The sequence below is a fragment of the Dermacentor albipictus genome, chromosome 1 (assembly GCF_038994185.2).
Source record: "Dermacentor albipictus isolate Rhodes 1998 colony chromosome 1, USDA_Dalb.pri_finalv2, whole genome shotgun sequence".
NCBI lineage: Eukaryota > Metazoa > Arthropoda > Arachnida > Ixodida > Ixodidae > Dermacentor > Dermacentor albipictus.
In genome coordinates this window covers 206,251,179-206,277,330 of record NC_091821.1, presented here as the reverse complement: position 1 = coordinate 206,277,330, position 26,152 = coordinate 206,251,179, and the positions used below count along the sequence as shown (strand labels likewise).

General features: G+C 45.9%; 1 protein-coding gene across 1 annotated transcript; it reads right to left on the bottom strand.

Moving 5' to 3' along the window:
- Positions 1-13,238: 13,238 nt before the first annotated feature.
- On the bottom strand, positions 13,239-16,615 carry LOC135896723 (uncharacterized). Its single transcript, XM_065425215.1, has 2 exons — positions 16,374-16,615; positions 13,239-15,055 (listed from the first exon to the last, which is right to left on the bottom strand). Exons 1-2 carry the CDS (start codon positions 16,523-16,525, stop codon positions 14,746-14,748), a joined length of 462 nt encoding a protein of 153 aa, XP_065281287.1. The 5' UTR covers positions 16,526-16,615; the 3' UTR covers positions 13,239-14,745.
- Between the last annotated feature and the right edge of the window lie 9,537 nt (positions 16,616-26,152).

Here is a 26,152-nt window from a genome sequence, read left to right as displayed (position 1 = left end):
TTCGAAAGTATCACGCTGCTGCCATCAACTAGGTTTTCCAATGTCCCAAGAGCACTCTGCGTTTCAGATATCTTATAGTTTGAAGGAATAGGCAGCATTTTAAGTGCAATGTGTCGCTTTAACGTTTCTAGCTTATTTAAAAGTATTACGAATAATTATTGAACCCTCACCTTTTTTCTTTTTACTTTTTCATGCGTGATATATTAGTTTGACCTGGTGTCCTCACTGAACTAAAGGAGATAGCTTATCTTTGGTGACTGTAAAAATACGTTAATGGGTTATGTGTAGGTGAAGTTCAAAACAAGTGGGTAAATGGGGCTTTCAAAATAAATTACGTGTGCAAGCACCCTAGAGTGTTATGAGCGTGTCTAACGAGTGGGGAAAAAATGAGCCCGCTGCCCTGGCAGAATTATAAAATCCACCAGGACTAAATTTAGCGAAATTTGATGATGCGCTATGAAAACTCTCTGCGCGAAGTTAAATACGCTGGAATGAAACCCAGCCTTTAAAAATTTGTTACTCAAGTGTTAGAGAGTGTGATATGGCCACTAGCAGCTATGCTTTCCAATGTCTCGACACAGCTGTAGGTTACAACAGGTTTATAATTTTTGGAAAGGTGAGGAGGGATATGGTAACTGCAATGTGCGTCATTTTTACGTTCCATGCCCAGTTAGAAGTGTTGCGAATAATTACTGAGCTGGCTCTTTCTTTCCCAGTCTGAGCATTGGCAGCAAGGAATATTGTCACGTGGTGGTGACGTTGAAGAACACAGTAGCAATACTGTGAACGGCAAAACTAGCTTTTATTGGGCGAACCTGTGCCCACAAGACAGGCTACACTTATAGCACTTATAGCACAACGATAGCGGCGAACACTGTCGGCGATCGTCGAAAATCTGATCAACGGCTCAAGCGCGTCGACTTCAATCGTCGAATGTTCGAGACTAATCGATGGGATCCGCGTGCCTTCCACAAAGCTCTACACCATTCGCGTCAGGCGATGAAATCAGATAACATAAGGTTCGGCGACAACAGACAGCGGATAGAAGCATCGATAACGTTCCAGAAACTTCGGATACATGCAGGCGCGTCCCGCGCTGTGCGATAACATTTGTTAGGCGGCGAAGCGTGGTCGCCCGATAAAGATATGTACACGTGCCAATATGAAGCCTGTGCCTATCGCTCAGCACCGGAGAATACCTCGAAAGAAGTCATTCGAGGTATCTCTGCCGATGAAAGCCCGAAAGGCATCGTTAGGAAGTAGGTCACTCCGCGCAACCCCAGCGTCCTCTACGCCAAGCGTATGGGCAATACAAATAAATTATGGGGTTTTACGTGCCAAAACCACTTTATGATTATGAGGCACGCCGTAGTGGAGGACTCCGGAAATTTCGACCACCTGGGGTTCTTTAACGTGCACCTAAATCTAAGCACACGAGTGTTTTCGCATTTCGCCCCCATCGAAATGCGGCCGCCGTGGCCGGATGGGCAATACAAATACGTAATCGTCATTTTTGATGGATATTACGTCCCTAGCTATGTGAACAATGGAGCTGCTGCGCTTGTTCGATGCGCACTTTGCAAGAAACAATTTGACATCTGCTAGGAATGCGGAAGACTTGGCCACCGAGCGGACGTATGCCCCAATCCTACTGATAAAGTTTGCCGGAGTTTTTGCACCAAGAATCCAAAGCAAGACCACGAATGCAAAGCAGAATGCCAGCTATGTGGAAAAGACCACCCGACCGGCGATAAACGATGCCAAGCAAAGTACCGCATCTCATACCTCGTCAAAAGACGAAGATGGGAACTTGCCCGGCGAGAGGAACAAGTGGAATACCACAACTGCGTCGACAAACAAGGAAGCCCAAGTACAGCCAGCAGGAACAGAAGAGCCAGAAGCAAATCACGCTCCGGCAACCGATCAAGGTCAAGGTCCCGACCCCGCAATGGCAACCCAATCAAGCCACTCCAGGCCATTGGCAACAGCAAGGGCGCTACCGGCGACTACACCACCGGACCCGCATCACAGGTGAGCTGGGCTGACGTAGCTTTCGGGGCGCGCGCGGAGACAGAGGCTGCACCTAACACTAGAAATAGGGAGTTAGAAAAAGATAGCAAAGATGAAACAAATGATGCTAGAACATCATCAGCGGATTGTCGCTATAGAAGAAAAAAACAGTAGACTGCGGAAAGAAAACATTACTCTTAAAAACGGGCGGGGTATTACACTAGATAGTATTGAGGAAAAAGAGGCAGATATGAAAGAAGAGGCTAACAGGCCAGCCAAACGCAAAGCACGGACGATAACGAGACGATAACAGTTAAAAAGACCAGGTCCGTTAAACCTCTTGAGGAAAGACCGAATGAACTCGAAAGCAAAATTGACATTCTAGAAAACAAACTAGACATCATAGATACACACTTTAAAGACCTGGGCACGCAAATTACCCAGCAAATTACACAGGCTATTGTGACACAAATACAACAACAATTTAACACAATCGCTACAATAGTTGCCGACATTGAATCTCGTATGAAGATGTGGGGACCACGAACCGGTGGAGGCGGCCTCATCAAAACAACCAGTAAACCATATAATACACCCTCGACACCTACGGTGGAGGGATCCGGAAAACTAACTGCCACCATGAATCGACACGACCATTATCTGGCAATGGAATTGTCGCGGATACAGTAGAAAAAGATCCCACTTACATCAACACCTAATTAATAAGGAACATCCTGATGTCATAATGCTACAGGAGCCACACTGTAAGGCCAAATTATCTGGGTATGGATCATTGTGTAGTGCCGACGGGGAGACGAGAGCTGTCAGCGCTCTAGTCAAACGTGCCTACACGGTCGTTCAGCATGATACAGGCATTGCGGATGTAGACAATATATTAATCGAGTTAATACCTACCAGAAAAAAACAATCAGTCTATTTCTCTTTTATGTTTATAGTAACCCAAGAAACAAACGTCCCAGTTTCCGATTACTTCTCCGCAAGAGTCTCACTATCACAGAAGGCAGAGCCTTAATGATTGGGGGGGGGGGGGGATTTCAATGCTCAACACACGGCATGGGGATACAAATTTTAAAACCCCAAAAGGTAGACACCTATGGCTAGACGCACAACAAGAGGGCCGGCCTTACCCTCATCACAGGCCAGTCAAACCGTGTTAGTGTGGTCACTACGCCAGATCTCACCTTTACAAATAACATTAGGGATGCGACATGGATTAACACCCAACAGGATGTAGGCAGCGATCACAAAGTCCTCGTAATCACTGTTAAAGCAGGGCCACGCAAATCTAAGGACAAACAACTCAAAATTGTAGACTGGAACAAACTCAGACAAATTCGCAAGAAAAACTATAATACTATTTATTTATTTATTTATTTATTTATTTATTTATTTATTTATTATACAGTCCCACATTCGCTCAGAGAGCATTGCAGTCGTGGGGGGGGGGGGGATAATACAAATGTAAAACAGTGGTAATTAAGGTTACGTAACCAAAAAATACGGTGACGAATAATGCAGCGCAGGCAGCACAACCATCTCCAAAACAAGAAGGAAAAAGAAAGAAAAGGGCTATATATACATATATACACATACATGGGCATACAGGGATATATAAACACATATACACTCATAAATGTGTATAATAGGCGAGCAAACGCGAAAGAAAAAGAAAAAAGAAACATCAAAACACACGAACTGATCACATGTCAAGCAGTTCATTGAAAAAAGTTGAATTTGATGTTTTAGAAATGGTGCCCTCAGACAGAGCATTCCATTCATTGATGGTTTTTGGGAAAAAAAAAATACTTTAACAAGTTCGTTCTTGACTTCATTGGCCTTGCTTTTAATGTGTGTTAAATTGCGCTAAGGGCTTCCATTGTCTTCTCTTTAAAGATCCCACTAGGCGTGGCCATGAAACCGGCTTCTTTATCCGCTGGTAACCCACGCAAGTTGTCATTCTGCAGGAAAGAAACCACCCGCCTCATCAGAAGCATCATAGTAGGCTTTTTGCTCCGTAACAACACGTCCACCCCTTCCGCGATGCAACAATCACATTCACTATCTGTAGCACGTCTTGCTATTTGTCGAACTGACATCAACAGTTCTGGGGCGTATCTTTTAGGTTGCACCATATACTTTGGTCCCAGCGCTAGCGCGCGCCTTACGTGATCCTTCCGAGGAGTGGATGGTGTTCTCTGTCGCCTAGGCTTTTTTAGAAGGGAAGCTCGCAAACGATGTAACAGAGGTGGCCTAAGCACATCAACATAGGCATCGACGCTCCTCTTCAGTTCCTGGATCCTGTTCCATTTGGCTTGGGGGACTGCTTGGGATACCGCTGATTTGGGTCCCGTTGGGACCAAGGGTCGCGTCTCCCACCGCTGTCAACCAGTTATTGTGACTCAGGGTGGCGTATCCCATCACTAGCATACATTTGTTGCGACTCTGCGTCCGAGTGGCCATTACGGTTCCGTCACCAGGTGCCAGGCGATCGAGAAGTGCCGTTGTCAGATGGGAAGCGGACTTGTCACCCGGAGGTACCACGTCCCAGAGCTTACATATACTCATCAACCCAACATCATCCGATACATTGACCCCGGCATTCCCCCTCTACCCGGGCGGACTGGGCGGGGGGGTTTTGGTTAGGGCCAACGGTCCTTCCCGGACAAGGGGGCTGTTGTGGTGCAGCACAATTGAGTTACTGCACTCAACACACAAACAGCCATGTCGGCCTTACAGGACACAAGCCTGAGTGACCCTCGGACTGCCTTGACGCAAAAGAGGTCAAGGCATACAACCATGGAGACCACCTAAGCCATCCCCGGAGCAGCGCGACCACACGAGGGTGCGCCACGACCGGTTCCGGCTCTGGGTTCCACTGAGCCAAACAAAACCCCGTAGATCGACTGGCACACACGGCCGAGTCGAGCGACCTTATGAGCATACATCATAACTTAATGGAGAGCTTTCCACCTGACTCATCAAAAATCACGGCAGGACGAGCCCACACTTCGACGAACTTCTTGTCGCCCAAGCGATGCCGCTCCCGGGTGAGATGGAACCAGACCTCCTTCCGTGCTTTCTCAAGCACCTCGTGAAGGCCCGGCGCCCGTCCCCCGAAAAGTGCATCACAGCGTGCCAACCAAACTTGGTATGAGCACTCGGCGAGAAGAAGCACGAGCTGGCTGATCGCCTGATTAGGCAAATGGTGCAAAAATAGAATTGTCTGATATGGAATACCTGGGAGCCCAAAGAGACTAGCAATCCTTTGGAAAAGAGCTGCAGGAAGCAAACACAAAGGAGAGTGGTTAGCCCCTCTTGTTGAGACGCTGACAAAGTCCCTTCACTGAGTAGCCTGTTCACCAGTGATGTGAACGGCTTCCCTAACAGTGTCCAAAACTTAACATAAAATTCGACTGTCAGACCATCGGATCCTGGACTGTGATTATGCTTCATAGACTTCAACGCCAAAATAGCTCGTCCTCATATATGGCTGAGTCACATACTTGTGGCGGCTCAGCTGGTGAAGCAAAAGGAAAGACAACTGGAGAGGCAACTGGTTCGGCATACAAGGTCATCTAAAACTACCTCGCCAGTGCAAGAACTTCATCTGGTGAATCGACTATGCTACCATCACTTGGATCTACTAGGGAAGAGAGTTGTGCTTTTCCTTGAAAGATGCTTACGTAGGACGTTTCTGTTGCACCACGCTTCCATTTCCCACTGCTCTGCTCGGGAAATATTCATTCACGTTTTATATTCATTCCTTTTCATGCGTATATAAAAAGTGAACGTGAACATTCCGCGACGCATCCATTGCTTGGAGATGACTTTTTCCCCTCGGATTTTTTTTTGCATGTTAAGTTGCGATTCTGCTATGCTTTGTACTTGTGCTATGTTTTGTCCCTAGGAAACAAAAGTACTATTCAGCCATTTTTAGCGTTGCTAGTGCACTGGGGAAAGCAACACCCAGGTATTCTGTAGAAAGACCGCATGAGGAATGCTGCAATCTGTGTCTGGCGGCAGGATCGACGCGAGGTGTTAGCAAGAGATGGCGGTGGTGCCATCTGAGAACCGGTCTTGGCGGCACTGACCCCTTCATGGAGCAGCGTTACCCTAAGCGGAGAGCAGGCGCATCGAGACACCCTAGGCTGGGCTCTGGCACCCCAGACGTCTCGATCGTGGGTAAGAGAGTTCTTTTCATTCCCCAGGGAGTAGACACTCATGGCATTACTCTCTCGAACATCCTTTATTCGGAATGGCGGTCGCAGGTAACGTAGCTTGTATACTTTTGACAGAGTCTACACCCTTGCAATTTTTTAACAATAACGCGCGAGTGTCGACCGCAAGGCGTGTCAACGGCATTGTAGCGGTGATGGCTGCAGGATTGCCAACTTTATGTGCGGTCGTGCAACACGAATTCTAGTTCGAATGTATTCTGCAACGCTGTTCGGCTTTAGGGTATCACCTCACCGCTACAGGGCCACTGACATGCCGCGCGGTCGACACTCGCGCGTTATTGTTAAAAAATTGCAAGGGTGTACATCTATACAGGCCACAGAAAAACATTCAGCGCGCTTTTCTATAACAACCACTTTTATGTATCTGAAGATCGAGGAAGGTGGGCGTATTGAACCAGTTGAGTACACGAAAGTTTTAAAGTTTCTCTTTCTCAAGGGCAGCGCACTTCAACAATTTGCTAAAGAAGTTATGTTTATGTGTGGGACAGATATTGTATCATGCCGTGAAGTACTGGCATCGGTGATTCAATTGTGGACGCGTGACTCTGTCGAAATTGCCCCAATTCAAGGCCGATCTCATTCAGCCATTGACTGTCGCCAAAGAAGAGGCGGTAATGTAGAAAAATTGCAGCATAGCGATTAAGGAAATAGCTGGAAAGTGCAAAATCTGTAATTTTTATTTAGAAACATCTGTGCATGCAAACTGTGTCGGTGCGTTGGGTTCCTCGCTTGCTTTCTACTTTTGACATGGAGGGCCGTGTGACCTGCAGACATGAGCAATGGTCATCTAGGCCTTAAAGACCAAGATTACTTTTTCTTGCAGTACTAATTCATTGGGGTAAACCATACGGCTTCATCATTATTAGCCGAAAACTACTAAGATTGGCTTCATCCCAAAAAGACGTGTGTGCCACCCCCAGTTGACAAAATGATGCTGATAGTTTTATAAAACCATCAAGGAGTGGTGAAGACAGGTTCTCTGCCGAACGGTACCAAAGTAACGGGGACCTGCTGTGCTAACTTGCTGACAAAAATAAGGGAAGCCATAAAAATTATCAGGCGCGCTCTGCTATCAAAAGGCGTCGTCCTCTCTTCCGCTTTCCTTATGATACTTCGCCTCAAGTGCCCTATCCCAGCAATAAGAGCGGCGCGACGGCTTCTGAGTATCTATGATGAACCGCGAAAAGCATGGAAAACAGGATGGCTGGTTAGAATATACGGTCCTAGTCTCTGCCTCCTCCAAAATGACTGGAATGTTGTGATCGGTCGTTCACCCCGCGACAACCACCGGCCACGGATAATGCGGTTATGGAAAACGGGCCGACAGCCGTTCTCAAATGGAATGCTGTATGGCCACCACTGGATTACCTCGGTCAGGAGAGGTTTGGAAAATTAGCAAGGATACGGTCCCTCACCTGTCAGCCGCTCAAATCGGCACGTTCACGCCGGAGACGGAGTCAGTGTGCTATCCCCCATCCCCTGCTTGTGCCCAGTGATGTTCGTGCGTTTCTGACGAAGCTCCCATCGGAGGGAAAAGGCAACAAACCTCCGAAGTGGTGGGACCTGAGGTCATCGGTCTCCTGACGTCGGATTGGGGGAGGCGGCTGAACAATGACCACGTAGGGGATAAAAATAGCGACGGACGGCTGGAGTCATCGGCTGCTACAACTTCTTGAATTTTTTCTGTTCTACTTGGAATTTTCTTGTAATTATGTAATATAAACTTGTGTGTAAAACGTCTTGGATGTCGGGCCCAGCCCCACGTTCCCTTACTCCTCCACGAGCAAAGTACATATTCCGTATCTTCGGAACCCCAATCGCAACAGGAATCAGTGAAGCGGGCTTCTCCTCACAAATAGTCTTATTGCGGAGAAGCCAGATTTTGCGAGATGTTTTAAGCAGGGCAGTTTAATTTATATAGGGTGTTTTCTTCCTTTTTTTTCTTTTTTTTCTGTTTAGCTAAATCAAATTTCTTAATATCACCTGTGGCAGATAGCACATTTATAACCCTTGCACAATATTACTCGATTAGGCGGACATTACTTCTACGAGCAATCATACGCGCAATTAATTAATAACGAAATATCACTTGTTAAGATTTTTTAAATAATTATGTTTAAGCACATATTGCAATTTACCAATTGTAGCTGGTGTATTTGCAAGACCTATTGAGTTGGAAAAATTTGTGAGGAGGGCACCGGTTTCGAGGTATGCGCCGTCAAACTTGAGGTAAAAATGCGCTGTTGTTCCACTTACTTTTTTTAATGAAAATGCTGTTTTATGTATTGAACCACAGAAGTAACTGGACCACCAATGTCTTATGTCGGACACTTTGAAAATTAATGTCTGCAAACTGGTGCAGTCCTGAGTATTCGTTCCAAGTGGATACGCCTTGCGAACTCAGCGGCTATAATTTGTAGATTGAAATATGTGCCGTTAATAATTAAGATATGGGTTGCTATAATTGTGTTAATTGTGACCACAGGGGTCAGGTCTAGGACCCTTGCTCTTTCTTGTTTACATTAATTACCTACCTAACAACATTCGTTCGTCCATAAAACTGTTCGCGGATGACTGCGTTATTTATCGTGAAATGTTAACTGCTAATGACCATTTAACACTTCGATAGGACCTAAGTAATATAGATGCATGATGTGAGACTTGGTTAATGAAACTACATATTAATAAATGTAAGGCAATGAGAGTTACTTGCCGTACTTGTGAATATACACCATGTACTTATTCTCTTAATAACGTTCCCCTAGCTCAGGTTTCCACTTACAAATACCTTGGTATTTATATTTCTCAGAACCTTTCCTTGCAAGCTCATGTTGATCACATGACTAGCAATGCTAGTCGTACTCTTGGTTATATCAAATGTAATTTTAGTCTAGCTCCCGCCAACTTAAAACTCTTGCTTTATAAAACACTAGTTTATATGCTTCTTCCATTTGGGATCCTCATGTCAGTTCACTTAACCTCAGCATAGAATCGTTCTGCTTGCTGCGCTATGCTGATATACAGCATAGCGCAGCAAGCTGTGCTCTATGTGTGTATGTATATAGATATTATATATATATATATATATATATATATATATATATATATATATATATATATATATATATATATATACATGAATGGTGACTGTAAAATAAATATAGAACACAAAATGCAAGACGTTTCTGTTTTTTGTCCTTTGTATAACAGTATAGCGCAGCAAGCACAACTATCTCATACCAACTAGCCCCAGTCGACGCTTTCTCAGCATAGAAGCCATTCAGAACCGTGGAGCACGTTTTATTTTATCTAACTATTCGCGTACATGTGCAGCAAGTGTCACTTCAATGAAATTCGATCTTCATTTGCCTAACCTGTCACTTCGTCGCAAAATTTCATGTCTTTGTATATTTCATAAGATCTATCATTATAATGTGGTGTGGTGTCGATGGTTTGCGTTAACACTCTCATACTATGTGATAGGGGGTATTGGGCACAGAGCAGAAGGCGCACTTTAAGTGTAGCTCGTAGGATACATGGCGTGCAGCAGGGTGCCGTGCGGGAATGTATCGGTCTGTAGTTTCTGGAACATCACCGCCTCTTCTCTGGTAAACTTCGGATGCGAGGATGGGTAGGTCCTCCTACCCATTCTGTACAGTGGCTCAGTATGTCGGTGTATCTTTTCGGGACTCGCTCCATCGTGTGGGTCTACAGGGGCTCGTGAGCCCGGTGAGATATAGCCCGGAGAATATGATCTTGCGAAACAGCGTGAGCTAAAATAAATACCTGGTATATATAACCTTAATTTCAATTTCTCTGAGAATATCGAATTATGGGATGAAATATTTGTTTTTTCACTTTTAGAATGTTTAAGAATAGTTACGGAAAGGTCAAAACAGGAAAGAGTTGTAGCGTTTCAGTGCGTCAAACCTATATGGCGAACACGATTATCTGGACAGCTATTAAAATTAACATTAAAATGACACCAGTGCCAGAGTACATCTGCCGATAGTTTAAATATTCAAACATATATGAACTAGCGATTATCACTCACAACCGCTGTTTTTTTTTGACATTGTGTGTACCGCGCTGAGGGCTGCGACACATCGCTTCGTGCGACCTCTGCTGGCGCTGAAAACAGCTTTCGCTCCTTTCTACTGGTCTTCACCAGTGTTGGGAACCAGGATAACGTATTCCACCGCTGTCGTACAGTTGTTGCGATTCAGCATCCGAGCGGCCATTACAGTTCCGTGGCTGGTGATGCGCCAGGTGTCGGGTGATTGAGAGGTCCGGGGCGAAGTTCAAGAGATGAGAAAAAGGTTTATTTACAAACTTACATGATGATGATTTACACCTACGAGCACCAGTACGAGCACGAACACCCTTGCGAGCAGGAGCGCACGTACGAGCAGGAGCACACCCGCACGACACTCAAGATTCACTTTTTAAGCACTTCTTTTTCCCCTTTCTTTTGTCGGGAAAATTCACTGTTCTTCTCGGTCAACCACAATCGTCGAACTGTTCGCGAAATCCCGCCCATGAAGTCGCACAGTTCCGCTGGACTCCGCCTCCAATGTTGCACGATTGCCCCCGCGTACGAGGCAATGACGTGGCAAACTGGGAACATGATGTCCACATCGTTCCCACGGATGTCCTCGACGTTGGCCCCTTTTATCAATTAGTGGGCCATTCGTGACGGTTCGCTTGTCAGGATCAGGTAGAGTGGTCCTCACGGTAGTTATTGCTCCCTCGAAGGGCGGCGGCTGTCGTCGCCTCGAAGTGAGCTCCTTTGTTTGCATGTCGCAGTATATGTCGGGTCCAGTCTAATCCAGGCGGGCACTCGTCTCGTCAGCTCTGGTGACACTGATTTAGTCGCCAGCTCCCTGGTCCTGAGAAAGCGACGATGCAGAATGAAAGGCCTATCATAGCTGTACCCTCGCCGGTGCAGCATTATTTGTCGGGAAGGGATCGTAGCACCAGCCGGTGGATCCGTTTTCTCAAGCTGGGTTCGACTTGCTTGGTCCATTTCTCACATCACTGCGCGGAAACAAGTGAGTCGTCGCCGCCACAGACTGTGCGACACGGTATGGGATTACGCGTGGTCTTCCTACCAGCTGTGCAACTGACTTTGCGGACTTCCTCTCCCACGATGTCGTACTTCATCATGGCGCTTCTATACTCAACTTCTTACGAACAGGGTCCGTCAGTTTTTGTCGAGATCCATTGGCGATATTCCACGCTCCTGTTCGACGCGGCATAAGCTCATCATGAACTACCATCTGCAGACAGACGTCCTCACAGAACGCCTCAACCGCACACTCGCCGATATGCTATCTCTGTATGTTTCATTTTTGCCCAACCGCTACTATTGTGACATGGCCTTGCCTTTCTTCTCATGCACAACTCGTTGCGTCATAATACCGCGAGATACTCGCCGTTCTACGTCTTTTTCAGCTGAGATTCCACCCTACCTCTGGACACGCTGCTGCCGTCCACTGACGATACCACTACTGTGTATGTGCGTGAAGCTATCATCAGGGTGGACCATGCGTTCCACGCATAGCCTTTGAGCGGTTCTGCGCATCAAAGAACTGCCATAAAGCACCGCACGACCGTCAACGCCGGCCCTCTCACTTCCCGCCCCGGATCACCCTTCCGACTTTGGTCCCCTACTCGACGCCTTGGCCCCTCCGAGATTCCCGTTCCCCGGTCACCACTGTGCCATCCGCAAAACCACAGACTGACGGCCGACACCCGTCACCTCCGTTCCCACTTCGCCAGCACCGAGTCAGTGCTCCCTTACCCGAGAGTCTTTTCACGGGGCTGTTTGCCTTTGGGAGGCCAACGTAACAGCTGAGGCTAAGACGGGGTGCGCGCGCTCGTGCTGTCGGCCCACCATATTGATTCTTGCCGCGCTACTCTTGATGCCATATAGCAAATAATCCTTGCAGATACAATTACATTTCCCCCCGTTAGAATATTTGTCAGATGTAGGATTATTTCAGGCAGCAATTAATATAACTCAATATGGGGAAAATTATTGCCAACTTGTCCCACACTGCTTGTGTATATGAGAAGAACGTATTAATCCGAGAAAGCTAGGGGAATGCGTTTGAAGCGTCGCAGAGACATTGAGACGATGCAAAAAGAGCGTTTTTTTTTGCTGTGTAATTTTGGAATGCGATGTTGTTTGAAGATAAATATGGTACAACAACCTGCGCAGCACTTAACATGGTGGCCGGTGCCCAGAGTACCTATAATAGAAGCTGGCGCTCGACCACGACTGTATGCACACCTGCGGTAGCGCAAGCCGTCGCGTCTGCAGGCGATACTTGCCTGCTGTATAGGCCAACTTCTGCTTCTATAGTTAGCTCAGCGCATAACGAAGTGAATCGAAAAACTGGAGAATGCATGGTTTTCGCAAACTTCATGAAATGCTGTCGCCATGCGCGTCGTGTCTGATTGGGAAAGAATAAGAATCATGACTTCCGCCAGTCACCTGGCTTGAAGGATGCGGCGAGTCATTAATTTTCCGTTTGATTGTTTCTCCGCTTCTAGAACTTCTAGATGCGTCGTGTCCACCGTATCCAACATCTTTGTCGCCGGTGGCGCGGAGTTATGCGTTGAGCTCAGTCCCCCCATGCTCCCGTCTTCCGGGTACACTCTGTGGTATGTCAGTGTCCTCGTATACTTGAAGGCGTCGCGTAATATCGTACTCTCGTTTCTCTGTCTGCCTGCTTCCTGCTTTGCGTTTTCATAGTCATAAGCATGGAATGTGTGACTATGACACGTAATCGCTCCTCCCTTTCTTTCTCTCTTTTTTTTCCTTTCTTTAAGCGCATGCGCGCCTCCGTCTCGTCGCTTGCACCGTTTTCATCACCTGTATTACTCGGAACACCGCTTGTCGCAGCCGCCGGTAGCTCCTTATGTTCAGCTGCGGCTTTTGCAGTCATGAGGCTAAAGACTGGATCCAAGGTGAACGTAAAGTTTTTAATATTTTCTTGTTTTTCATTATTTAGGGCAAATAAAAGATAAAATAAAATGACAAGAGTTCAGGAACATGCAGTCTCTATATTGGATATAGTAAACGTTTCTTGGCTATGGACACCGAGAAAGAAATCTGGAAACGTTTTTTACTTGCAATATCGCATCGGTAATAATTTGCAGGAGGTACACATTATTGTCTTATATTTCGCGGGCTTCAATGACCTCGTAAGACCCACTATTAAAGGATTCGTGAGAGCGATCGCGGTCAGACATATCGGAACCTCCAAATGTGTGTGACAACGAGTGCATGCGCTGTGCAAAAGTGACTGCAAAACGGGTAATGTGCAGACGTCATTGCGCTCATCCAGTGTCAACATAGTCACTTCCTTGCTGTCCTCTGGATAGTTTTACAAGACCCAATACGAGATGTTCGAATTGCATGTAACTATCCTTGACAGAATTGCCTCTTGCCTTCGCCGCAGGTAAGCTCACTGAATTGAATGATCAGTGTGTTGTTTAGTGCCAGGAAGCTCCATTCGTATACAGCTTCATTTCGCGTTTGGTTTGGACGTTCATGCGTTGGTTGCTTATTGTGTGGATGTTGAATGTATGTAGTAAATGGAGAGCCTTCTTTCGTTGAATCAAACTCTTCTTTTTTTTTCGCTTACGGTACAAAGCACATTTGTGAACAAATTCTATGAACAGGAACAGCAATGACTATGGTGACAAAAGTATCTTACAAATCGCTGCACATGACTCATATGTGCGCGACTATTTGAACAAGTGTTGCAGAGACCGAATACGTTAGCTTCGAGTACGCCTTCGCGGTGATAGCTCCGGCTGATCCACACTGTACTTTCTGGTTGCCCTAAAACAGGCTAGACTGTTTTTCACCGGCACGCTCTGCCGCATCTCGTCCTTTTATCTTTCTTCCTAAATGTTATGCTCCAGTGGCGTTCTAATTGTTCCGGTATCTTTTTTTACACGCCTTCATATGTTTCCGCATATTATCAATGACGAAAAGTGCATACCGCCGTGTCACACCGGCAACATGTGCTTTCGTGGATGTTGCGATATGCGTTGGATCCGTGACAAGCTGGCCCATGGCCTATATCAGCGAGCGATTTTTTTACGCGACCGACGCTGTTCTTCTCCTGTGTCTAGCTTTCGAAACGTTTCTTTGGTGGGGAACTGGAGTCGGGCTCCGCCTGAATTTACGCCCTTATTCATGTACTCAACGTCGCTCTTTTCTCCAGTCTTTCTTCGAGGCGCGCGCCCATAAGGGCTTGCGAGGTGCGGCAAAAGGGACACTCCTGACTGTCTCTTCACACAAGCCGTAACACGGCAGTGGCATCCGTTGCGGGCCGTCCCGCCAAGGCTTGAGGTTGCCCGAGGCTTTCTCTACCGCGACGGTGCATAATGAGGATGAGGTTTGAATGTGCGGGGCACCGTCGCAGTCATCCTGCGCATTCGGTTGTGGCCTCCTGGTTCACCAGCCTCCTCCTCCGCCGCCCCCTCCCATGTCCCATCCGCCGCCGCCGCCGCCGCCACCCATCCATCCGCCTCCGCCGTGACCTCCGCCTCCGCCGTGGCCGCCGCCACCGCCGCCATGACCTCCGCCGCCGCTGCTGATGAGCTCGACCTTCCAAACCTCAGTCATGCCTCCGCCGCCGCCGTGACCGCCGCCGCCGCCACCGCCTCCATGACCGCCACCTCCACCGCCACCGCCAAGGTTCCCGAGCAGCGACTTGAGTTTCATCATGGCTCCGCCGCCGCCACCACCCATCCCCATCCCTTTCCTGCGAACAACAAAACGTACACGTCAGGGTCTCAGTGGGCTCGACGAGAGGGTCGTGGCGCCGTTCGTGACACGCTCCACCTTTCGTGACAAGCAAGAAAGGCATCCGCTTGCCACACTGCGGATGCCCTTCTTGTCGTAAGCAACTCTTGCGTGAATGGTTTGCTGCGCATTAGTTTGTTTTGTTCTCACAGGGAAAACGGGTAAGGTTGCGTTGCCAGCGCAGCCTCATCGTGCGAGGATGCGCTGGGAAGCTGTCTTGGTAGCCGCCTCCAACAGAGAGAAACCGGGTTTGAGGCACCACTGAACAAATAGCGCAGATGACAGGACTACGAGAAGACGACGACACAGGCGCTGAGGTTTCGAGGCAACAGGTCGCATGGGGCGCACTGCGACCTGACGCGTGGATACGATCGGTATCATCAAAGGCCGTTCGGACATTTCCATTCGCCAATCACACAGTTAATTCTGTTTCTCCTCAGATACCTGAAGACATGGGAGTTGCCCATAAAGCGACCTTCAAGTGCAGCGGCACCACAGGCAAGAAACTCATCGAAATATATTGCTTCTGTGTCTGCATATCTTGATGCTCTGAGCCACCGTACTATGACAAGAAAAAAGATTGGTTGAACGCTCACAAATCTTCTCTAACGTAAAAGCGCCATGTCGTCGGCCTGTGTGCTCACGTACCAATAATAGCGAGCAATGCCTTATCAGGACAATAGCCAAAGCACCAGTGAATCGCGAAATACACTAACTTATAACAAGGTCTATGCGTGAGGCCACTGATTACCAGAACATATGCGCCAATTAGTATATATGTTCTTTTGGATGTTAAATTACATTTCAAAACCTTTTAGATGGCATCAATAAAACTGGCTGTAGTTCTCCACGACGTATGGCGTCGTTTTCTTGAGATAAATTATATCTTAAGACACGTCGACTTATTCACAGTTAGCGCTATCTTTCGCGTTTTATATTAAAATAGATGCTTTAAAACCAAGGCATGCAGAACAGTAACTCTGATTCCCTAAGTCCACACATTCTTTTGGCATAAAGAAGAAATGATGGAAAGCTCGTCGAAATATACTTCCGATACTCAGCAGTTCGAGACAGTTAACTCGTATGCAGAAAAGGTACGCACTGTTCACGCATCGCGCCCGCACATGCACGCACCCCCTGCGGTATACACTTGCAACAGCGCGCGTCGTTTGAGATAAAGGCGACGACGCTGCACCGAACACGTCCGTGCGAGGAAACGGCTCTGCTCGGCGCCGGTCGTCGTCGCCTTTGGTCCCTTCGAGGGCCGCTTTACTCACTTTGGTATGGGTATGGGCAGTGGGATGATGATTTTCCCTTTCTTCATGAGTTTCTTGAGCAGAATGAGTTTCTTGAGCTTCTTCTTGGTGGCTTCAGCCTCTATAAGCAGGCAGGCTACCAGCAGGAGCGCGAGCACTACCGCGGGCCTCATGGCGCTGCTGGAGGCCGGCTGTCGTCGCTGCCTTGGCAAAGACCTCGCTGAGCCGACCCTGAGCGCGCTTCTTCAACACCGTGCCACTGCAACCGTCACCCGCCGAGTGCCGCTTTTATACACTGCGGCCGTGAGGGAGTCGTGACCGTGTTTTTGTCCCGACGGGCGGAGGGGAGCAGATCTGGGTCATCCTCTCCTCGCGCAGTCCTTGCGGTTTCGCACCTTACTCGCGCCATTCGAGGGGTCCGCCCTCGACCACTCGCCGTTCCCGCGCGGAGGGGGGGGGGGGGTCGCAAAGCCCACCGGTCTCTGCCCGGGGCAGGAAGACGTTCACCTAACAACGCAGTCCTGTTGAAGGCGCGCGCAATAGTGAGGTTGCTCGCACTTCTCTCGCTTTTAGGAATGACGTCGTTGAAGAATATTCTCTGGAGGATGCAGGTGAAAGCGCGCATGATAGGAGGAGACCTGACCCATGTGCTGGGCTTGCAAATGCGTCCAGCGCAGTTTCGCTTGGTACTCGCTGCTCGTAAGACAGACAGGTAACGTTCGCACGGCTTGCATGCTTCAACCTGCGGAGCCTGGAGATACGCCAAACATGAGCCCAGGAGTGTTCTGCACCCGACACACCAGCGCGTTGCCAACAGCTACCTGCCGCGCGGTGGCTCAGCGACTAGGGCATTCTACTGCTCAGCAGAAGGTCGTGGGATCGAATCCTGGCTATGGTGGTCGCATTTGGATGGAAAAACAATGAAGCAATTACGCATTTCGATTTATGTGCACGCTAACCAAGCCCACATGGTCAAAATCACTCTTTTATAAAACTACGGCATTCCTCGCAGCCCAATGTGTAGCTTGGCGGTGTTAAATGCCTTCAGCCATCATTAGAGCCGTTCCAATCATAAAATTTGCGAGTAGAAATAGAATCAAATACTAATGTTCTAAATATAAGGGCTTCGAACACCTACTAGATTTCTGATTGTATAAGTGGAAAGAGGAGCATGGAGAGGTAACGAAAATCGGATTCATTTCCACATATACGCACTGCTAATCAGAAGTCCACTCAACTGAGCAGTTTGTAAATGAGCTAGAAGTGAAAGGGCAGCCTAGATGTTTGGTTAGCTTACAACGGACATTTGAAGCAGCCAGCGGGATAGAAGCATGTTGGGCCGTAATCATGACAGACAGGATCCACTAATTGCAGCAATCCTTCATATTTGACCATATTCGACTATCTGAAAAGATCGAATACTTCACCGAATCCTTCGATTTGAAACTTGAGCAATCTGTACGGCTTCGAAATTTCGCATATTTCCTCATAATTATTTTTAGTAGTAGTTGATCCCTTAAAGCTGCGAAAAGAGAACGAGTGCAAAAAATAATAATAATGTAAAGCTGGAGGTATGCAACACTATCTGTATACATTGCAGTCTTAACCTAGATAGATAGGGATACGAACATTTAGCGATTCACAAGCTGCTCTCACATTACTACAGAGCAATAAGAAAAATTCTTTGAACACTTCGCTTTTGTATGAGACGCTCAAAGAACTTAGTAAAGCAAACGCAATGAACCACGTAATTGCATTTCAATGGATACCTGGGCACTGCAATATTCCTGGTAATACTGCAGCGGACGCAGCTGCGAATCGAGCGCACAATAACGCAGACAACCAACCTTCCCCTATTGCGTAGTGAAGTCCGTCTGATCCTAAGACAGATTTCTTGTCGCTTCAGTAAAACTACCTGGTTTGACCAGCAAACTAAAAACTCGGAGTTATACTCTATAGACCCATGTATAAACTTATCAATGCCGGAAACTCTAAGAGACAACAGAAAATTTGAAACATTGGTACACCAACTGCGTCTTGGTACTGCATTTACGAAACACTTCTTGTACAGAATAAAACGGGTCTCTAGTCCGCAATGTTCTTGTGGCCACCCAGACGAAGATGTGCATCGTCTTCTCGAATGCACGAAATACAATTCACAAAGAACGGTACTGCAAGCTAATTTGTGTATATTAGACAGAAGACCATTCACTCTTAAAAAGATACTTGGCCCATGGCCAACTGCGGGCCTTCAAAAAAGAGCACTTCTAGCTCTGAAAAAGTTTTTAGAGGACACCAACATTTTGGGAAAATATTAGGTATCCGATGATTCGAATACGCTAAATGACTTACATAAATGTTGTTGGTGATTCATAAGTGGTTTATGTGGTGATCGCAACTTTTGCGCAATATATATGATTCTGTTCTGTACTTGCAGTGTATTACATGTGTTGTGTGTTTTGACTGTTCAAAACATCTGACTTTATATATGTGTACGTGGACTGAACTAATGCACAGAACTTTGCAACTCATGTACTGTTGGACTGTATATTTTTTATTTGTCCAGTGTTCTACTGAGTGTTATATTTTGTGTCGCTATTCTCCCTTTTTACGGAAATTTGTTTCGTTTGCCAAGTGACAAGGAGTAGCCGGTGCCACCATAAAGGCGCCAACCTCTCCTAACATTCACTTCAATAAAAAAAAACATGTATATATACGTACATATAATGGTACAGCAATGTAGGCAAAGTAGGGCACATGGTCACAGTTTTCTTTTGGGTGCTTTCCGAGAGGACGTCATCTAAAGTATGGCTGGAGGAATACTTTTCGCTTATGATGGTACGTAAAAAGCTTCGAGACTTTGCCTAGGAAAACTGCAAGGAAGGAAGGAAGGAAAAAACTTTATTTAAGGCCAACACTAAGGCCCAGTAAAGTAGAGCGCCTGCCCCGCCAAGGCTCGTTGTTCATCCTCCGAGTCCGAGTGAAGCCAAGCACTCCAGGAAGGAGGGGAAGGGTAAGGAAAATGAGGAGAGGTAATGGCAGTGTTACATGAGTACAGAATGTGTTCTGCACCTGCCCTTATCTCCGGACAGTTGGGGCAGTGAGCTGTGCTACGCCAACCGAAGTTGTAGAGCATTAGTGGCGTGAGAAGAGTGTTCGTTTGAACTTTACGAAGGACATGTGCTTGTTCCGTGTTGAGTGAGGAGTGAGGTTGGGGCAAAATAGTGCGGCTTTCCTTGATGTTCTTGTAGTGTTCAGTTATTTGCGCTTTGTACGTGGCAGCGTCTTCCACTGTCGTTGGATTTGGCCAGGGAATCGAGGGCGCCCGGAGGTTAATTTCGCGGGCACGTTGATGAACCAACTCATTTCCCTCGATCCCAGCATGACCAGGCACCCAACGCAGGGTGATTGTAATGTTCGGTTTGCGGTTACAACTGCAAGGAATACGAGCGCTTTACGCTCCGTTTTAGCTCACTGCACATTCATGTTGATACCTATCGGTACGACTCATTGTCTGATTCTATCGTTAGTGATTCTGTCGTTCTAGTGTTTTGTGTGATACTGTGTATGATTGCATTGATATGACGCTACTGCTCCTACAATGTGGAGATGTCGACGAAAATCCAGGGCCTCCAAAACCTCAAAAATCAAGCCAAGATTCTTTTGCTTCTAATAGTGTTAATGAGCTTGAGTCCGAAGAAATTAGTACTGTCCTACAAATGCTAAACGACATCAAGAAAACAACAGGCGAGCTTGCCAAAGGCCAGACTGAGTTAAAAACTGACGTGAAGGATGTCAAAACAAGCCAACAAGCTATGGAAAGCAAACCAACTGACATTTACCGCCGTGTTGAATCACTTGAAAAAAGGAAGTCGGAAACACGCCACAATATTTCTAGTGATTTGGTTAACAGGCAGCGGAAAGCTTTACAGTGGGCCACCCTAATTGCGCGTCTAGACAGCCTGGCGTAACAGTCAAGGCGTAACAAGATTAATTTTTGTGGCTTATCTGGTTCCCGTGAATCACGGCTGCAGACCGGAAAGAAAACAATCATTGCCTTGTCGTCTGCGACGGGTAGCGATTGCCACCGAACTCGATTGAACGCGCTCATCGTAGTTTAGAAGAACTTGTTGTTCGGCTAGTTGGTGTACGTTAGCGAACATTGTTTTCCTTAACTGTGCGAACAAACGATCACACAATAACCTTAACTGATTCTAGTGGATCAATAATACCCGATGTCGATTGTTCCCGAATCCTGAACTCTGTGTTCTAGTGCAATTTCATTCTATGCCCCGATCCTGTGCTTCCAACCCTATAGAGAGCTGCAATTACCCGGCTATGGATTTTGTTACCATTTAGCCAATCTGGATAGAAAATGTGATTAAAAATCTCAAGGTGTCGTCAAGCGCTGGCGCCGACCTGGTTTACGCAAAGTTTTTGAAAAACGCTGCTGCTTACTCATCATTAATACTTTGAAAAATATTCCAGTAACCTTTGGGCACCCATAAGCTTCCTGCAGACTGGAAAATTGGGAGAGTGGTTCCACTTCACAAGTCCGGCAACAAAAGCTCAGCTCATGTAACTACCCCTCAATTTCCCTCACCAGCAATTCCTTCAAAGTACTCGAACATATCTTGTTTTCACATTTAGTTGAGCACTTAGACGGTAACTCATTCTTCACACGCGCACAGCACGCTTTCCGCAAAAGTTTGTCCTGTGAAAGTCAATTGCTTTCTTTTACTCACAGTCTTCGTCCTATTCTTGACAAAGGTCCATTCGCGGACTGCGTTTTCTTCGACCTTACAAAGGCTTTCGACAATGTGTGTCACAAAGTACTAATTCTTAAGCTTCGTAAATTGAATCTTGATTCTAATCTGTTCGCATGGCTAAAGCACTTCTTAATCGATCACAGTTCGTTGCATTGATAACGGAAACGGGCCTCGCATGCTCAATTTTTAATCTATATAAATTGTATATAGACTAACATTTAGTCTTTCATACGTCTTTTCGCAGAATATTGCGTAATATATAAAGAAATAACAAACAAGAATGACACTTTAACCTTGCAATCCGACTTGACACATTTAGAATGATTCAGCAAACGGCAGGTGAAAATTAACATCGAGAAAACTAAACACGTTAGATTTTGCCCGGTCTCAATTTACTACCTAACGAATACCTAATTAACAATTCTGCTGTTGAAACAATTTCGTTGATTAAATACTAAGGAGTACTGTTCAAAAGGATAGAAAGTTGGGCCAGTTGGTACGCTAACATGATCTTGGATTGTAACGCGAAGTGACACAGACAGAGTAGAAGCAGACAGGTACTGTCTGCTTCTAGTCTCTGTCCGTGTCACTTCGCGCTACAGTCCAATATCATGTTAGAGTACTGTTTAATTATAATCTTAAATAGAATGAATGATAAATAGAATTAATCATTAGCAAGAATTAAGAAAGCTTGGCGTTCTATAACGTCGCCTATGCCTTGCTGGTTCGGACACTAAACTTCAGGCATTTAACTCGCTAATTAAACCATCATTAGAACACGCTTCTAACATATGGCACCCCATCAAGCTTACCTTACTGGCATGCTTGAATCAGTTCAAAGCAAAGCCGCTAGATTCATCTCGCCCTCGTATTCTTGTTATCACAGTGTGTCATCCGTAAAAAGAACACTTGGCGTTTTACTCCTCGTAATACGCAGCAAATATTCGCGATTAACTTTTTTCACAGTCTTTATTACAGCGACAGACCCTTTTCACGCAAATTCATTCATTCAGCGCCCCCTATCTCCGCCCGTATCGACCATCAACACAAGTTATGCTCACTATTCGCTCACACTAAAGAATCCTTACACTCACGTTTATCCTTACCCTGTGGCCCTGATGGCATTAACAACGCTTGTTAGATATTGTGCTTGGAGTAGTCGGTATTTGGCAGAAAATTTTCAAAAGTCTTTATCTACTTCGACAGTTCCTTTAGTTCGGAAATTGGCAAAAATTCTTCCTTGTATAAATCCGGCAACAAGCAGCCACCATTAAACTATCGTCCGATTTCATTAACGTCTCAATCATGTAAACTTCTCGAACATACAATATTTAAGCATATTATGGAGTTCCTTGAAGATAATAACATTTTAAGTGATGCCTAGCATGGTTTTCGTCGCGAGTTTAGTACAATGACACAGCTCGTACAATTCTCGCATAAAATTTCACACGCTCTCGACACTGTAAATCAAATAGATGCCATTTTCATAGATTATTCCAAGGCATTCGACACTGTTACACACTCAAAACTTCTCCATAAGCTTCGAGCTATACTTAATAACTCTTCCTTCGTTGACTGGATCGCTAGCTTTTTACATAACCGTTCCCAGTATGTTTCGTTTGATTCCGCAAACTCGTCTGTAGTAAATGTGACGTCCGGAGTTCCCCAGGGTTCAGTGCTGGGGCCACTTTTTTTTCTTATTGTATATCAATGATTTGCCGCATTATATGTCCGCAAAAATCCGCCTTTATGCTGACGACTGTGTGCTGTATAACGTAATTAACACGAATGTTGACCATCTTTCACTTAACGATTCTTTTACACAATTTCGCAGGTTGGGCGACAAATGGCAAATGAATATAAACTTTTTGAAAACAGTCATTTTATCTTTTAGTAAGCGCACTCTGTTTTTTTGTTTAACTATTCGTTTAATGGCTCTTCCCTTGAACGGGTGTCCGAATACAAGTACCTTGGCCTCATCTTCACACCTAACATGTCACTGTCAAGGCGTAGTGAATACACATGCAACAAAGCTCTAAGGAAAATAAGCTATCTAAATCGTACATTGTGAAAAGCTCCGCGTGAAACAAAATTGCTATCATATAAATCGCTCATCCGACCCATTCTCGAATATGGTTGCCCCATCTGGAACCCCTGTAAGGTATCTGACATTACCACCCTCGAATCAGTTCAAAAGAAAGCAGTTCGTTTCATATACCACCGTTATGACTGGAACTTGTCACCCTCATCTCACCTTATTGCAATAGGTCTACAAGCTTTGCCCCAGCGGCGCGATCGTGAATGCCTTAAATTGTTGCATAATCTCATTAACGCCCCACGCTATTCATTAAAGGGTAACTATTTGTCTCCCGATAAGTTTAAACCTTCTAGGAATAGCCACAAACTTAACCTTCCACCATTTTAACCACGCACTAACCTATTTAACGATAGCCTCTTTCCTCGTACAATTGAAAGATGGAACTTACTGCCAGGTGAAACTAGGTCACTGCCTTTAGAAGAATTTTTGTATAAGTTAATTGGATTCATGCTGTGTTTATGATTACTCATTGCATCTTTAATTTTGAAGTTATCATGATTCCTGCGGTGTTGAAGTTGATTTTTCAGAAAAAAATATTTTGTTGTATTATGCAATGTACAAACCCACTCCTGCGATAGCCCAATTGGGCTGCAGTATGCATAAATGAATATAATAAATAAATAAAAATAAAGTAAATGATTGGAACGCCCTTACACAATCCATTGCCAACATTAAGAAATTATCTTGTTTCCACTGGGCTCGCCTACCTCAATAAACAAACCTGCCATAGCGGCTAATCTTTTCTGGCAACGATTGATCTGATAGTTAGAAAAGATAGTTATTCGTCATGCATTTATTGTAATACATTAACAGTATTGTAGCACGATCTTGTATTAGTGTATTATATAGTCATTACTTCATGTTACTACTAGATGCACTAAACGAGAAGAAAGGGGGTTAACCGAGGGTCCCGATTTTTATTAGTGATATCATAAGAAGCCAACAAACACTGACACCAAGGACAACATAGGGGAAATTACTTGTGCTTAATAAATTAAACAAAGAAATGATAAATTAATGGAAATTAAAATGGATGAAAAAACAACTCGCCGCAGGTGGGAGCCGAACCCACAACCTTCGCATTTTGCGAAGGTCGCACTGTCGCGAACTAGATGCACTGTATCTCCTTAATTTTTGAAAAATTGCGTTCTTTATTTGCGTTTTATTTTTCATGCTCATAACCCCCTTTTTTTGAAGATTCTTATTATTTTAAGACATTAATTATTTCTATCCCCCCCCCCCCCTCCTATGTAGTACCCGATTCCGAGCCCTTACAGCAAGTAAATTAAAACGAAGTGAAATGAAATATGGCCACAACCCACCGCCTCGCTTCTGGGCTTAGTGACTCGCTGTGGGAGATCAGATCGGACACGTTATGAGAGCATCTCAGCCATTTCCACCAGCACACTATGACGTCTTAAAAGATCCCAGTGGTGTCCGTTTTGTGAAATCGTAGCAAGCGGAGTACCCTCATCAAAAGAGTGCACATAGCGTGGGCTCTGGGTATGGGATCCAAGTTCAAAGAAATTCAATCGCGAGCATTACAAGTGAGAAAACTGCTTGGCGCCGGTGCATGCATGCACCTTTCGTAAGAGCAGATGCAGGCCGTTCAGTACGTTGGACATATGTGATAATACGTTCGAAGGTGGCCGACCAATGACAAGCAGCGTCTGCAAACAAAAAAGCTCTGCGGCCACTGTTCTGTTTCCCTCAGAAGGTTCGAACGTCAATCTGCCGAACTTGGTCGTATCGCACCCCCGGCTAGCGCAGCGCCTTCATTGCGACTATAAACCTTGACCTACACTGTATGTCAAGGGTTAGGTCAAGGTTTACAACTCTCACCAACCGAAGCAGCAACGTTGGCTTACTTCCCAGGAAATGTTACCTTTTCACGAAGACTGCATCTTCACGGACACAGCGGGTGGCGCGGCAAAACCGGGTTCTACAGGAACGTTTTCCTAATGCGCGCCGCCGTGTGCCGTCTTTATTGAAGCATTCTGCCACCTGCAGCGAGGCACAGTACAGCCTAAAGCTATTGTAATGGTTTGCAGTACAAATTTCACTTCGTCACCTAGACATGTGTACTACACTTCTCCGCGGCTGCTCAAAATAATTAACGAAAAAGTTATTATACGCTACAACTGTTCGTGAGACCAGATACCAGCTAACCTTTGTGTAGGGCACATTACTGGAGAAGGCAGCCGGCCACACTGGCAGACAGCTCTCACGAACGAAAACCTTCGGCCTCAGAGCCCGTGTTTACAAAAAATCCCTTACGCTAGAACTGTTCGTAACAGCAGTTCAGCCAATGCTGGACGTATGATTACCAAAGGCGGCCAAACAGTGGCAAAGAGTACTTACGAACGAAAAGCTTTGCGGATTCGCGCCCTGCTTTGCATTAACTATACAACCATTTCTCGCATAGAACGAGAAGAAAAGGGGCTAACTGAGGGGCCGATTTTTATTAATGATATCATGAGAAGCCAACAAACAAAGACACTTAAATTAAAGGCAATGAAAGCAAATGAAAGAACAACTTGCCGCAGGTGGAGAACGATCCCACGTCTTCGCATTACGCGTGCTCTAACCAATTGAGCTACCGCGGCGCGGTTTGCCCATCCATTTTCTTAGGTATTTATGTGTTACTACTAGAACTAACTTTGGGAGTGTTAGCAAGGGCCACCACTCACAAACCTGAAACCACCCAGAAAGATCGCGTACTCATGGCGCCTGCGGCAGAAAGGCATTCCACATCCGTCGCCAAGGTTTGTGAGTGGCGGCCCTAAGACACATAAATACACAAGAAAATGGATGGGTAAATTGCGCAGCGGTAGCTCAATTGGTTAGAGCATCGCACGCGCAATGTGAAACGTGGGATTGTTCCCCACCTGCGGTAACTTGATTTTTCGTCCACTTACATTGCCATTAATTTA

Bases quoted from the DNA above. Each gene is read 5' to 3' on its own strand.
- LOC135896723 (XM_065425215.1), bottom strand. From the start codon at position 16,525: ATGAGGCCCGCGGTAGTGCTCGCGCTCCTGCTGGTAGCCTGCCTGCTT. The intron at 15,056-16,373 runs GTGAGTAAAGCG...TGTTGTTCGCAG, and splicing joins CTGCCCATACCCATACCAAA to GAAAGGGATGGGGATGGGTG.